This window comes from Mauremys mutica, chromosome 4, assembly GCF_020497125.1.
Source record: "Mauremys mutica isolate MM-2020 ecotype Southern chromosome 4, ASM2049712v1, whole genome shotgun sequence".
In the NCBI taxonomy this organism is placed as follows: Eukaryota; Metazoa; Chordata; order Testudines; family Geoemydidae; genus Mauremys; species Mauremys mutica.
In genome coordinates, this window is record NC_059075.1 from 44,717,011 (window position 1) to 44,729,063 (window position 12,053).

The following is a 12,053-nucleotide window of genomic DNA, read 5'->3' on the forward strand; positions in this document are numbered from 1 at the left end:
TTCCCTTTTTAATGAACTGAACATAATTCTATGTTTCAGTGTAACACTTCACATTCAAAAAGATTAAATACAAAAATAAAAAATATGACCACAAATTTAAATAAATGGTTTACAAACGCAGTATATATTAATTAAAGAAAACCTTTTAAGAATCTTCGAGGGTTGTTTTAATTCCTTAGCCATAGCTTCTAATTTTCCACGGTCTATCATTTTCTTTGATTTCTTTGTTTTCTTTTTTGGGGGGAAAATAATGTACTTAATCCCAGCTTTTCGAGCTTTCTCAGCAAGAACCATGTCATCATCACTATCCTCTTGTCCGGTGAAAATAGGTGTTCTTTGCATTGGTATGTCTACCAGTGTTGGTAAAGGTTCATCACAGCTTTTAGTCAATAGGTCCTTAGTAGGGGAGCTTTTCTCAATCTCTGTCTCAACCTCTGGCTCAGATATCTTTTCCTTCATAACCTTCAACTCTTTCATGCTGGTTTTGAAATTAGCAAAAATCTTTAACACTGTTTTGCCTTTGAAAGCAGACATATCTGGTGCAGAGACTGGTCTTTTAATAAAACTTATCTGTTAGAAAAAAGAAAGCTGAATTTATTTCATGTTCATTTGAAACAAGATTTATGTATTACATTTACAGAATTTTAGTAGATTGGATTTTAGTATTTAATTTAAAAATAATAAAAAAGATACATAATTTCATAGAAGCTATACTATTCAAAACATTTTTAAAATAGTATTTAACCTAAAAAAAACCCAACTACATTATATCTACATTTGTCAACATGTTTTTGAAAATATGTAAGCCTATGCAGTAATACGTCATTATCTGAAGCTGAAAGAAGATGTTAATCTTAACAGTGAAGTATTACAAGGAACCAGAGATGAAGATGGAGCCCTCCTATCTTTTATTCAAGTTTAATTTTAGTCAAACCAAAAGATTTACATCAGTGGCGCCACCACAGAAACGTGTATTGAGACAGGCATGGAATCAGCACTAGTGAGACTCTGCTTATCCTAGACACATGGAAAGAGAGGCAAGATGAGAGGAATGTGGTTTAATTAGACCAAAAATTTATTACTTTTCTGGCAACTAACTGGTGATAATTTGTAGATAAGATGTAGGCCATGATTCCTACCTTAATTGTTTCTACCTGGTGGAGTGCTGCCATCAGCCACCCTACCCCTCCACTGCTAGTCTCAGCCCACTGCTGTGACCCCATCACTGTCCCTTGTATGAGGATTAACGGGCTAGGGAAAGTGGGTTATGTCCTCCCTGTACCCGACATTAGGAGTCCCTAGCCCATTCCCCAGCTACTTTAGGGAATGTTTGTAACATATATGGCAATTTCCTGCACTATCCTTGAAATCCTTATTGAATCAAGTGTATGTATCTTTGGAGTACATTGTATTAATGCAAAGTTCATGTACTATTGTGGCGGGTCTGGATGATCAAAGGACTACATTGAACAGTGTGGCAGACAAAAATAGTCTATAGCAGTGCTTCTCAAAGTCAGGCCGCCGCTTGTTCAGGAAAAGCCCCTGGCAGTCCGGGCTAGTTTGTTTACCTGCCACATCTGCAAGTTTGGCTGATCGTGGCTCCCCCTGACCGCAGTTCACTGCTCCAGGCCAATGGGGGCTGCAGGAAGGGCAGCCAGCACATTCCTCGGCCCGCGTTGCTTCCTGCAGCCTCCATTGGCCTGGAGCAGCAAACTGCGGCCAGTGGGAGCCACGATCGGCCAAACCTGCTGACGTGGCAGGTAAACAAACCAGCCAGGACCACCAGGGGCTTTCCCTGAACAAGCAGCAGCCCGACTTTGAGAAGCACTGATCTATTGGGACATATGAAGTGGATTTTCTGGGAAGTATCTATGGGAGATTAATGCAAATTCCCCACCTCCAATTATGCAAATACCCAGCCTTTTGAAGCTACCCCGTGAGGAGAGGGCCTTTGTTTCCTGGTCACCTGTTACATGAGGCCAAAATCAAAGATCCATGCTGTACCAAGAAAAGACTGAACTATTCATGGTTATTCTCATTCAGAACCAAGGCTGGTATGAACTTGTAACCACAGAAAAACCCCTTTGAAAGACTGGCTCCTATCAGAGCCCTTGTTGCAGTTGGGCATGATCTCTGGTAAGATTATTAGCAGGCACATAGATTATTTTGTTGTTTGAATATGTTTTCTCTGTAATGCTTTCACTTTAAGATTAAATATGCTTGCTTAAAAAAAAGCTGTGTGGTAATTTGTAACTGCTGGCAATTACAGCAGTTCATAACTTCTGGAAAGAAAACAAAGCACAGACTCTCATCTGGTAAGGCAATCTGGCTTGCTGGGGATATCACAGTATAGGCGGGGAACTGTACAGCCTGGAAAAACCCCAGTCAGGAGCAAGAGAGGTGATGGCTGAGGAGCAGAGAGATTAGAGTGGGTGTCATTGAGGGACCACAGAGGGCGAATACAGGTGCAGTTGTGCTAAATCCACTTCCAATTCTAATTTATCAGGAAACTGGATGCTCTTTGAGATTAGTACCTGCACTGGACACCTTATACCTGCTAAACTGTTGCAATTTGACCCATATCTCCTGGCCTACCCTGTTAGGTCTCTGAGTTGCTAGGGGAAGGTGAAAAAACCCACCCCTTCTAGCAACTCTGGCAGTGAGAGAAAAATCCCTTTCCTCTCCTCAAAAAGGTGAAGAACACAATGCTCACAGCAGACCAAAAATCCAGTCCTCTGCTAATCCCAGGGATGGGAGGGTGGGGAGCTGCTAACCGGGCATGAGAGGGGGCTCTGACTGGAGGGACAAGGTTTATATACCCTCCACTAGATGTGCAGAAGACAATGGTTTATCTTAGCCCCAATGGCCTGCCCACCATCTGAGGTGATGCCTTCTCCCCCGCACCCAAATCTGGAGGGGGGTACCCTTAAAGGAGCTACTTCCCTTTCTTTCTCACCAGTCCAGACAAAGTCTCCCCACACTGAGATTGCAGGGATTGCAATTTGTGCTACAGGGAATCAGAGTAAAAATGTGAGGGGAACTGTACACTGCTATACTTTGTGTAAACAGAAAAAACACAACCTGATTACATCCAGGGATACAGACCAGCTGTTTCATGCTGGTGTTTCAACTGAATAATTATAAATCAAGTATAATTTGCAATAATAAAAGTCTGCTTTGCCATAAGATTTTACATTGTTAATTCCAATTCACTGGTCTACTTTAAAAATGTACACAAACTGCTGGGTAGCCTTGCCATGCAGACTGACCTAGGGCCAGGTACCCCAGGTTTCCAGAGTCTGCAGCTCAAGGGCAGCCCTGCTATGCCAGAGCTTCAAGGGGTTCAAGGCTTCCTGGTGTTAAGCTGGGAGCCTGGCAGTCCAGAAACCTGACTCAAGCAGGGGTTCTCAGGATTTCCAGAGCTCCCAGCTCCACAGCAAGGAGCCCAGAAGCCCCGATTCTAACCAGGGCTCAGTTCCTGGTTCTACAGTTGGAAGCCCTGAGAACCCCAATCCAATGGCCAGGTCATGGGCCAGTCCTAGCAGTCACGAGACAGAAGTGAAGAGTCAGCTGGAGACAAACTGGAGATCAGAACCACGAGTCAGAATACCAGAGTCAGAGAGGGTCAGAATACCAGCGTGTCAGATGCAGAAGCGAAACTGGAAGTCAAGAACCACAAGTCATATGCCAAGAAGCAAACCAGGTCAGGATGCCAGAAAAATCAAGCTGGGGGAGCGGGTAGCAATGTGGCGCTCAATTGTTCAGACAGCTTCTTGTTCCTGCTGCTGACTTAAGTGGGGCCAGCAGGCCAATCAGCCACTCTGGCATTCTGCCAGCTGGACCTCAGGGGTGGCACCTCACACTGGGGCTGGGATTTGTGGGTCCCAGGTAAAGAACTGTCAGCAGGCTTCTAGGTGGAGGGTTGAAGCATACCTGCTCCCATGAACTCTGTGGGCTGGACTCAAGATCCACAGGTCATATCACCACCCCTTCCCCTAGGGGCACTCTCCATGTGACATGGGTACAGGTTTCTCAGGGTGGCTCCCATGGAAGGCCCAAACCAGGATGGGAGCATGAATGTTTTTAGCTCGCTCCAAAATGCATTGTTCTGAGTCGTAACCTTCTCAATCAGTTAAGTACCATAATTTGCCCCACTCGATCTTAGAGTTGACAACTTAATGAACAATGTACTCCTCCTGACCTATACTTTCACCAGTGGGAGCAATGATTAGGTTCTATGGAGTGTATGGTTTTAGAAGTGAGACATGGAATATGGGATGGACTCTAAGAGATCAAAGGAGCTGGAACTCAAAGGTGACTGGGTTGATTTGTTGCCATATCCAGTACGAGCCAAGGAATCGGTGGCCTAGTTTCCGAGATGATCAGTCCATGCAGATGTGTTCTCTAGAAAGCTTTTGTCCTACAGATCATGCAGGGCCCTGTTGTCTACACTTGTCCACATGTTTTTTGTAGTCCTTCTTCACCTTTTTAAGGTGTCCCATCACATCATCTTGTATGTGATAGATGTGTTGTACTAAGTCCAATGCAGAGTTGGCAGAAGATGTGGGTAGCTATGGTGACATCAAGGGTGCTACCCACAATTGATAAAGAAGGAGCTGTGGCCTGTGGATGAATGGTCTGCATTACTGTACAAGTACTCAGCACAGGGAAACAATGAAAACCAGTTATCCTAGTAATGGTTGATGTGGCATCATAAGTATTGTTCAAGGATCTGGTTGTTTCTTTCTGTTTGACTCTTAGACTGAGGATGGTAGGCAGAGGACAGGTGCATATGGACTCCTGTTTAATGAAGGGCTTCATGCCAGAATAAGGCAGTAAACTGTAGTCCCCAGTCAGAAGTGATGTGATACTAGAGACTATGAATGCAGACTACATAGTTTATGCAGAGTCAGGTGGTTTCCCCCACAGAGGGTAAACCCATGCAAAGAATGAAGTGAGTCCTCTCAGCAAAGCAATCTATCGCTGTCAGAATGGTTGTGAAACCACTGGATTCTTGTAGTTGCACCACAAAGTCTAAGGAAATTTCCTTCCAGGGCCAAGATGAGGTATCCAGAGGTTAGAGGAGACCACACAGATTCTGGCATGGAATCTTGGTGTCAACGCACACCTGGCAGGAAGCTATAAAAAAGTCTCTATTGGGGGGCACAGTCGAGAAGAAGAAGAAGGACATGAATTGTGAAGTTTTATATTGCCCTAAAGTGTCCTGCCAGTGTGGAGGCATGGCATAGTTGAAGAACCGCCACTCTTTTAGGTCCTAGTGATGCAGTCACTTTTAAATGTGATCGCCGCCAAGATGTCATGTCGTTTTCAGTTGATAATGGCTATCTGTTGGGGTGAAATTCCAGAGACAGGCAAAGTGGATGAGTGCAAGCAGGTTCTGGCAGCAACTCTCATTGAGGAAATTATTGGACTTGAGAACATGGGCTGGTTCTGGACTGGTGCCCTCCTGAGTCACAGCCACATCTTCAGGACAAGGTGTTGGCCTTGCCATTTCTAGTTCCGGGCTGGTATGTCAAGATAAAGTTGAACAAGGAGAAAAATAGGGCCCACCAGAGCTGTTGTTGGTTTAGGGCCTTGGCCCTGCACAGGTACTTCAGGTTCTTATGATCAGTAAATGCTTGGATCCGAAGACGGGCCCCTTCCAAGTAGTGTCCTCACTCTTCAAAGGCAGTCTTAATTGCCAGGAGCTCCTTGTCCAAGATTTTATAGTTTCACTCTGCAGGGGTAAGCTTCCTCAAGCAGTAGGAGATGAGGTGCGGTATTTTTTCAGGTGCATGCCTTTGGGAGAGGACTGCCCTGATTGCCATACTAGAAATGGCTTCCACAATGAAAGCTTATATCATGTCATGGCCAATACAGGACCAGTGGTGATGGCGAGCTTCACCTGTTCAAATCCATGCTGGCCCTCTAGCAAACAATGGAACCAGGCATTTTTCCAGAGTAGGACAGTGAGGGGCTTGGCTTGTTTTGAAAAATTCAAAATGAATCTCTAGTAAAAGTTCACGAAGCCTGAAAAATATTACAGGTCATGCACACATCAGTGGGCTAACCAGTTGCAGACAGCCTGGACCTTGCACGTATCCATCTTGATTCCTTCTGGAGACAGGATGAAATCCAGGAACTTGGAAGAAGTCTGATCGAATGTGCACTTGTCAAGTTTAGCATAGAGTGTGTGTTGTTGTTGTCTCTCTAGGACTGTACAGACATGAGTGGTGTGTTGGTCCAGATCATCGAAGATCAATATATTATCTAAATATACTATCACAAACTAGTCCAGTAGGTCCTGTAGCACATTGTAAATGAAATGCTGGAACAATGCTGGCGCACTGGTCAGTCCAAATGGCATACCTAAATATTCAAAATGGCCGTAGCAGGTCTGAAAGGCAGTATTCCATATATCCCCTTCTCAGATACAGATGAGACTGTAAACTCTCTGGAGATCCAGTTTAGTGAATATGCGGGCAGCTTCCACATAGTCCAAGAACTCAGGGATCAACGTAGTGGGTAATGGTTCCATATTGTTATCTTATTTAGGGCTCAGTAATTGTCCCACTGTGGAGGGAGGATTTCTGCATTGTTATTCTCAAAGACATATTTGTGGTGCTTGGGAGGGAAGTTCCATCATTCCCCCAGCAAGTGTTTCAATGCAGGCAACCACACCTACTTGAGCCTACTTGGGTTTGGATACAACATTTGCTGGTCCCTGGCCATGCTGTCCACCAAATTCTGATAGGAAAATGACCTTCCGCTCTCACCAATGAATGAAGTTCAGCCAGGAGATGCCAAGGATCTGGGAAAATGCAGGCAATGGATCAGATTGAATTGCATTATTTCTCTGTGTCCCTCAATAATGGCCTCCAGTGGGAGAGTATCTTCCACAACGGGACCTGAAGACAGTTTCATTAAGAGTTTCACTCATGTCAAGCATGGTCTTGTGCAGCAGGAATCTGTACGACCCAAGCTGTACCTGCATCCATTAAATTGTCCGCTGCTCCCGAATTGATGCGGGCCTGTTTGTGGGGCATCTGTTGTGGGTCCTCCAGGAAGTGCAGCTGGATAGGTACCTGCGAATGAAAAGTCCCTGGATAGGGCTCAGGGTGTGTCTCAGTAAGGGACTAAGGTATGGGGAAGTTCTCTTCTCCAAAGGCTCAACTGGAGATCAGAGGCCAAGCTGGGAACCAGAGTCACCTTGATGTCAGAGACAGAAGACAAACTGGACATCAGAATCATGAGTCAGGAACTAGAGTCAGGCTGGGTCAGGATACCCGAAGGTCAGAGGCTGAAGAGAAACAGGAACCACAAAAATTGCCAAGTCAGATGTCTGGAGTCAAGCCAGGTCAGGATGCCTGGAAATCAAGCAGGTGGAGCAGTTGCAGGAAGCACAAGGCAGAAAGTCCAGAGCAAGGTGGAGCAGGCCAATCAGCAGCTCTGGGACTCCGCCAATCAACCTCAGGTTCCAAACCTCACACTGGGGATGATCTTTATGGTTCCAGGTAAGCGATTGTCAGCAGACTGCTAGGTAGAAGGTTGAAACGTGGCTGCTGCCATGAAACCTGCAGGCCTGGGTTTGAGAACTATGGGTCATAAAACCAAAGAAATTTTAGCATTTCAATATTCGGTTTAATTCTGAATAACAAAACCTAATTTTTCAAAATTTCTTGCAAACCAGAAACCCTAAAAAATGTTTCAGAAACAGCAACATATTGTGTTTCTGAAATGAAATAAATTCCCAGGTCCAGCAGTAGTGCAGCAGTGAAACTGACAAGAATGTCAATTTCACTAAGCAACTGATGAGGCTCCTTGCTCCAGTGTTGGGTACCCCAGAGCACCAAGATTCCCAGGCCAGCTTAGGAGTTGACTTCCCAAGGAGGTGGGAAGCCCTACCTCTTGCCAGTTGCTTTCACATTCTCCTCCCCACCATACACACATACCCCTTCCAGGTACCATGTTACATCCCCTGCAATCTATTCACAATCCCTCCCTTGTTGAGTGCTGGCAGGAAAGGGTCATCTTAAATAGAGTCCACAAACTGATCTGCCTTAAAAAATATTACCCTTATAATGCTGTTAAGGTCAAAGTCTTGCATAGGTTGTATGATTGGTAAACAAAATATGCATAATTTATTGCTGTCTTATGCAATGTGAGAGGTTGCTAGAAATATTATTAATTTCTATAGTACCTTAAATGTGCATGGCACTTTACAGATAGAAAAAAACCCACAATGTTGCTATTCTAATCTGTTTAGAATCTAAGAAGCAAACCTTTACTCATAGATCTTGTCCAATTTATATGTGATTAAGTAGGTAAAGACTACTCGCATGAGTAAAGGCCCTAACCAATTCCCTCTGAAGTCAACAGGAGACTCTTAATAAAGACCTCCAGCTTTCTGTTTTGATATTAAAAGATTCCAAGCAATCCACTTGAAAGAGAACTTTGATTTAATCTCATTTTTTTAAATTAAGCAGAAAGGAAAACATTAGAAAAGCAACAAAGAGTCCTATGGCACCTTATAGACTAACAGACGTATTGGAGCATATGCTTTTGTGGGTGAATACCCACTTCGTCAGACGCATACGTCTGTTAGTCTATAAGGTGCCATTGGACTCTTTGTCGCTTTTTACAGATCCAGACTAACATGGCTACTCCGCTGATATTAGAAAAGCAGTTAACTTTAAATATTTCCTATATAGTCTTATTATGCTGGAAGTTTTCTTTCTTAAAATTTACTGAAGATTGAAACAATCAAGCACCAAAAGGATAAAAGCTGGTCTATAAGATCTAAAGGAAAAAAATAAATAAAAGTGACTAAATTACAGTACCTTTAATTTTTCAGTGGCATAAAAATCTGGGCAGGAATGGCATCTTCTTAGTGTGCTTTTTGCCTACAAATAAAACAAAATGAAAATAGGTCTATCATAGTCCATGTCTAGTAAAAGTGGAGTCTTCATTTACTTCGTTCTTAATTACACTATTTTCAATGAGAATGATAGTTCTTCCTGACAAACTTTCTGTTTTAGAGCTGGTTTGATGTTATGAATTCATGTAAAAACTATGTTAACACAATGCTAGGATTACAAAGTTAAAATTAAAACAAAAGCAGAAAAACGTTAAGTAGCCGTGTTACACATATTTTTTCTTATCAAATCTTGGTTTTCTTGTTAGATATGGAGCTTAATATAGCTCTAGTTATGTTATTAAATACATACCATAAAATATTACCACAAACAAAAATTTAGTTTGACAGCTTAGGTTGCACGAGGACACACACACCTCTCTTAAATCTTGAAAGCATGTAAATAAGAAGCTAAAGGTAAAGTCTCTAACATTCCTTCCCACCTTCACATTACCTACAAAGTGGTCAATAGTCCATTCATTTGGAAATTATTGTGCCTTAATTCTGCTGAGATTGCCATCACAGTTTTGCACGTGAGCAAAAGTTGGATGAAGCTGAGGTATATACTGCTTTTCAGTAGGTGTGTTCTAGTGAGCTAATGCAATTGTCCCAGAAGCAGCATGTATGCCTGCTGTACTCCTGGTAAGGCCAGAATGTGCAGTGATGTCATTAAAGGGTTATTCTTTACTTGAAAATTAAATTAAGTTAGAACATGCCTTTGAGGAGTTGTATTAGTTAACCTGATGTTAAATGATGCTTTTAAGTAGACAGTAAAGACAGGGACAAGGCATGTTTAACATTGTGTCAGCTTGTCGTGGTTAAATATATGGTTCCAGTAGTTTACCCACAATCACCGGACACAATGCTAAACACAGAGATCCTTGACTGCAAAGCCATTCTTAACAGCATGTTAGTTAACATGACACAAAATTGTGTTCTAACACAGCCAATTTTTCTAGTGAAGACAAACCTCGGAAGTTAAACTCCTTTCAGTTAAACTTCTTTCCAAAACAACTGTTAATTGCATTACAGAGTGTCCTACAGTATCATATAATACTTTTATAATAGTGTGACAGGGTGAACCAGGCCCTTTGAGGCTCCCTGCTGGAGGCTTCTCAGTCCTACCACACCTTGCCCCAGGAAAGGAGCAGTGAAGGTAGGTCCTCCAGGCCTGCCTAGAAAGGCTGCAGGGAAGAAGCCAATCAGAGCACAGCAGCCTCAGATAAAAGGAGTTGCAGGGGCTGAGCAGGGCAGTTCCTGGCTGGGACCAGAAGAGGGAAAAACAGGGAAACAGTTAACTGACACAAAGTATCTTTGAGTATAACAAATTTATCCAAAGATTAAAAATATTTTTGGTAAGCCCTTAACTCTTGAAAAGGAAGCACTTGGGAATAATTTAAATTTAAAGCTATCTTATTGAGATACATACATACCACCATATAATTGTAGATGTCAAGATCATCCTCAGACTTTGAGTCTTCTTCATCTTGAAGGTCAGCAGAAAAGTCTTCAGTTACAACACCCTCAATAACATTGCTCTGCAATATTAACATATTTAATATTAATTTTACATTACTATTAAAATTTTAGTCAGCTACAGTAAATATAGCAATATGCCAATTACTAAAGAACATATTATAGCTAATCTAAAGTTTAGGGCTGTCAAGCAATTAAAAAAATAAATTGTGATTAATCGCATGATTAAAATAATTAATTGTGATCAATTGCACTGTTGAACAATAATAGAATACAATTTATTTAAATATTTTTGGATATTTTCTACATTTTAAAACATATGTATTTCAGTTACAACACAGAATACAATGTGTACAGTGCTCACTTTATATTATTTTCATTACAAATATTTGCACTGTAAAATAACAAAATAAATAGTATTTTTCAATTCACCCAATACAAGTACTTTAGTGCAATATCTTTATTGTGAAAGTTGAACTTACATATGTAGAATTATGTACAAAGAAAGCTTCACTCAAAAATAAAACAATGTAAAACTTTTAGAGCCTTCAAGTCCACTCAGTCCTACTTCTTCTTCAGCCAATCACTCAAACAAGTTTGTTTACATTTGCAGGCAGTAATGCTGCCCGCTTCTTGTTTACAATGTCACCTGAAAGTAAGAACAGACGTTCGCATGGCACTGTTGTAGCTGGCATCACAAGATATTTATGTGCCAGATGCACTAAAGATTCATATGTCCCTTCATGCTTTAACCACCATTCCAGAGGGCATGTGCCCATGCCGATGATGCATTCTGCTTGATAATGATCCAAAGCGGTGTGGACCAATGAATGTTCATTTTCACTATCTGAGTCAGTTGCCACCAGCAGAAGGTTGATTTCCTTTTTTGGTGGTGTGTGTTCTGTAGTTTCCGCATCAGAGTGTTGCTCTTTTAACTCTTCTGAAAGCATGTTCCACACCTCCTCCCTCTCAGATTTTGGAAGATGCTTCAGATTCTTAAACCTTGGGTTGAGTGCTGTAGCTATCTTTAGAAATCTCACATAGGTACCTTCTTTGTGTTTTGTCAAATCTGCAATGAAAGTGTTCTTAAAATGACCAACATGTGCTGGGTCATCATCCGAGACTTCTATAACATGAAATATATGGCAGAATGTGGATAAAACAGAGCAGGAGACATGCAATTCTCCCCCAGGGACTTCGGTCACATATTTAATTAACACTTTTTTTTTTAACGAGCATCATCAGCATGGAAGCATGTCCTGTGGAATGATGACTGAAGCATGAAGAGGCATACGAATGTTTAGCATATCTGGCATTTAAATACCTTGCAATACCGGCTTCAAAAGTTCCATATGAATGCCTGTTCTCACTTTCAGGTGACATTGTAAATAATAAGCGAGCAGCATTATCACCTGAAAATGTAAACAAACTTGTTTGTCTGAGTGATTGGCTAAACAAGAAGTTGAATTGAGTGGACATGTAGGCTCTAAAGTTTTACATTGTTTTGTTTTTGAGTGCAATTATGTAACAAAAAAAAATCTACATTTGTAAGTTGCACTTTCATGATAAAGAGATTGCACTACAGTACTTGTATGAAGTGAATTGAAAAATACTATTTCTTTTGTTTATCATTTTTACAGGGCAAATATTTGTAATAAAAAAT

General features: G+C 41.7%; 1 protein-coding gene across 3 annotated transcripts in view; it reads right to left on the bottom strand.

Annotated features, from left to right (window-relative positions):
• Positions 1-12,053, bottom strand: part of TTC6 (tetratricopeptide repeat domain 6) — a 154,218-nt gene that overhangs the window by 87,278 nt on the left and 54,887 nt on the right. For all 3 annotated transcript variants that reach the window (XM_045015740.1, XM_045015739.1, XR_006579141.1), the window contains exons 9-11: positions 10,348-10,452; positions 8,841-8,903; positions 143-570 (exon numbers count right to left, since the gene is read on the bottom strand). In XM_045015740.1, coding sequence (XP_044871675.1) covers positions 143-570; positions 8,841-8,903; positions 10,348-10,452 — 596 coding nt within the window. The remainder of the gene's footprint in view (positions 1-142; positions 571-8,840; positions 8,904-10,347; positions 10,453-12,053) is intronic.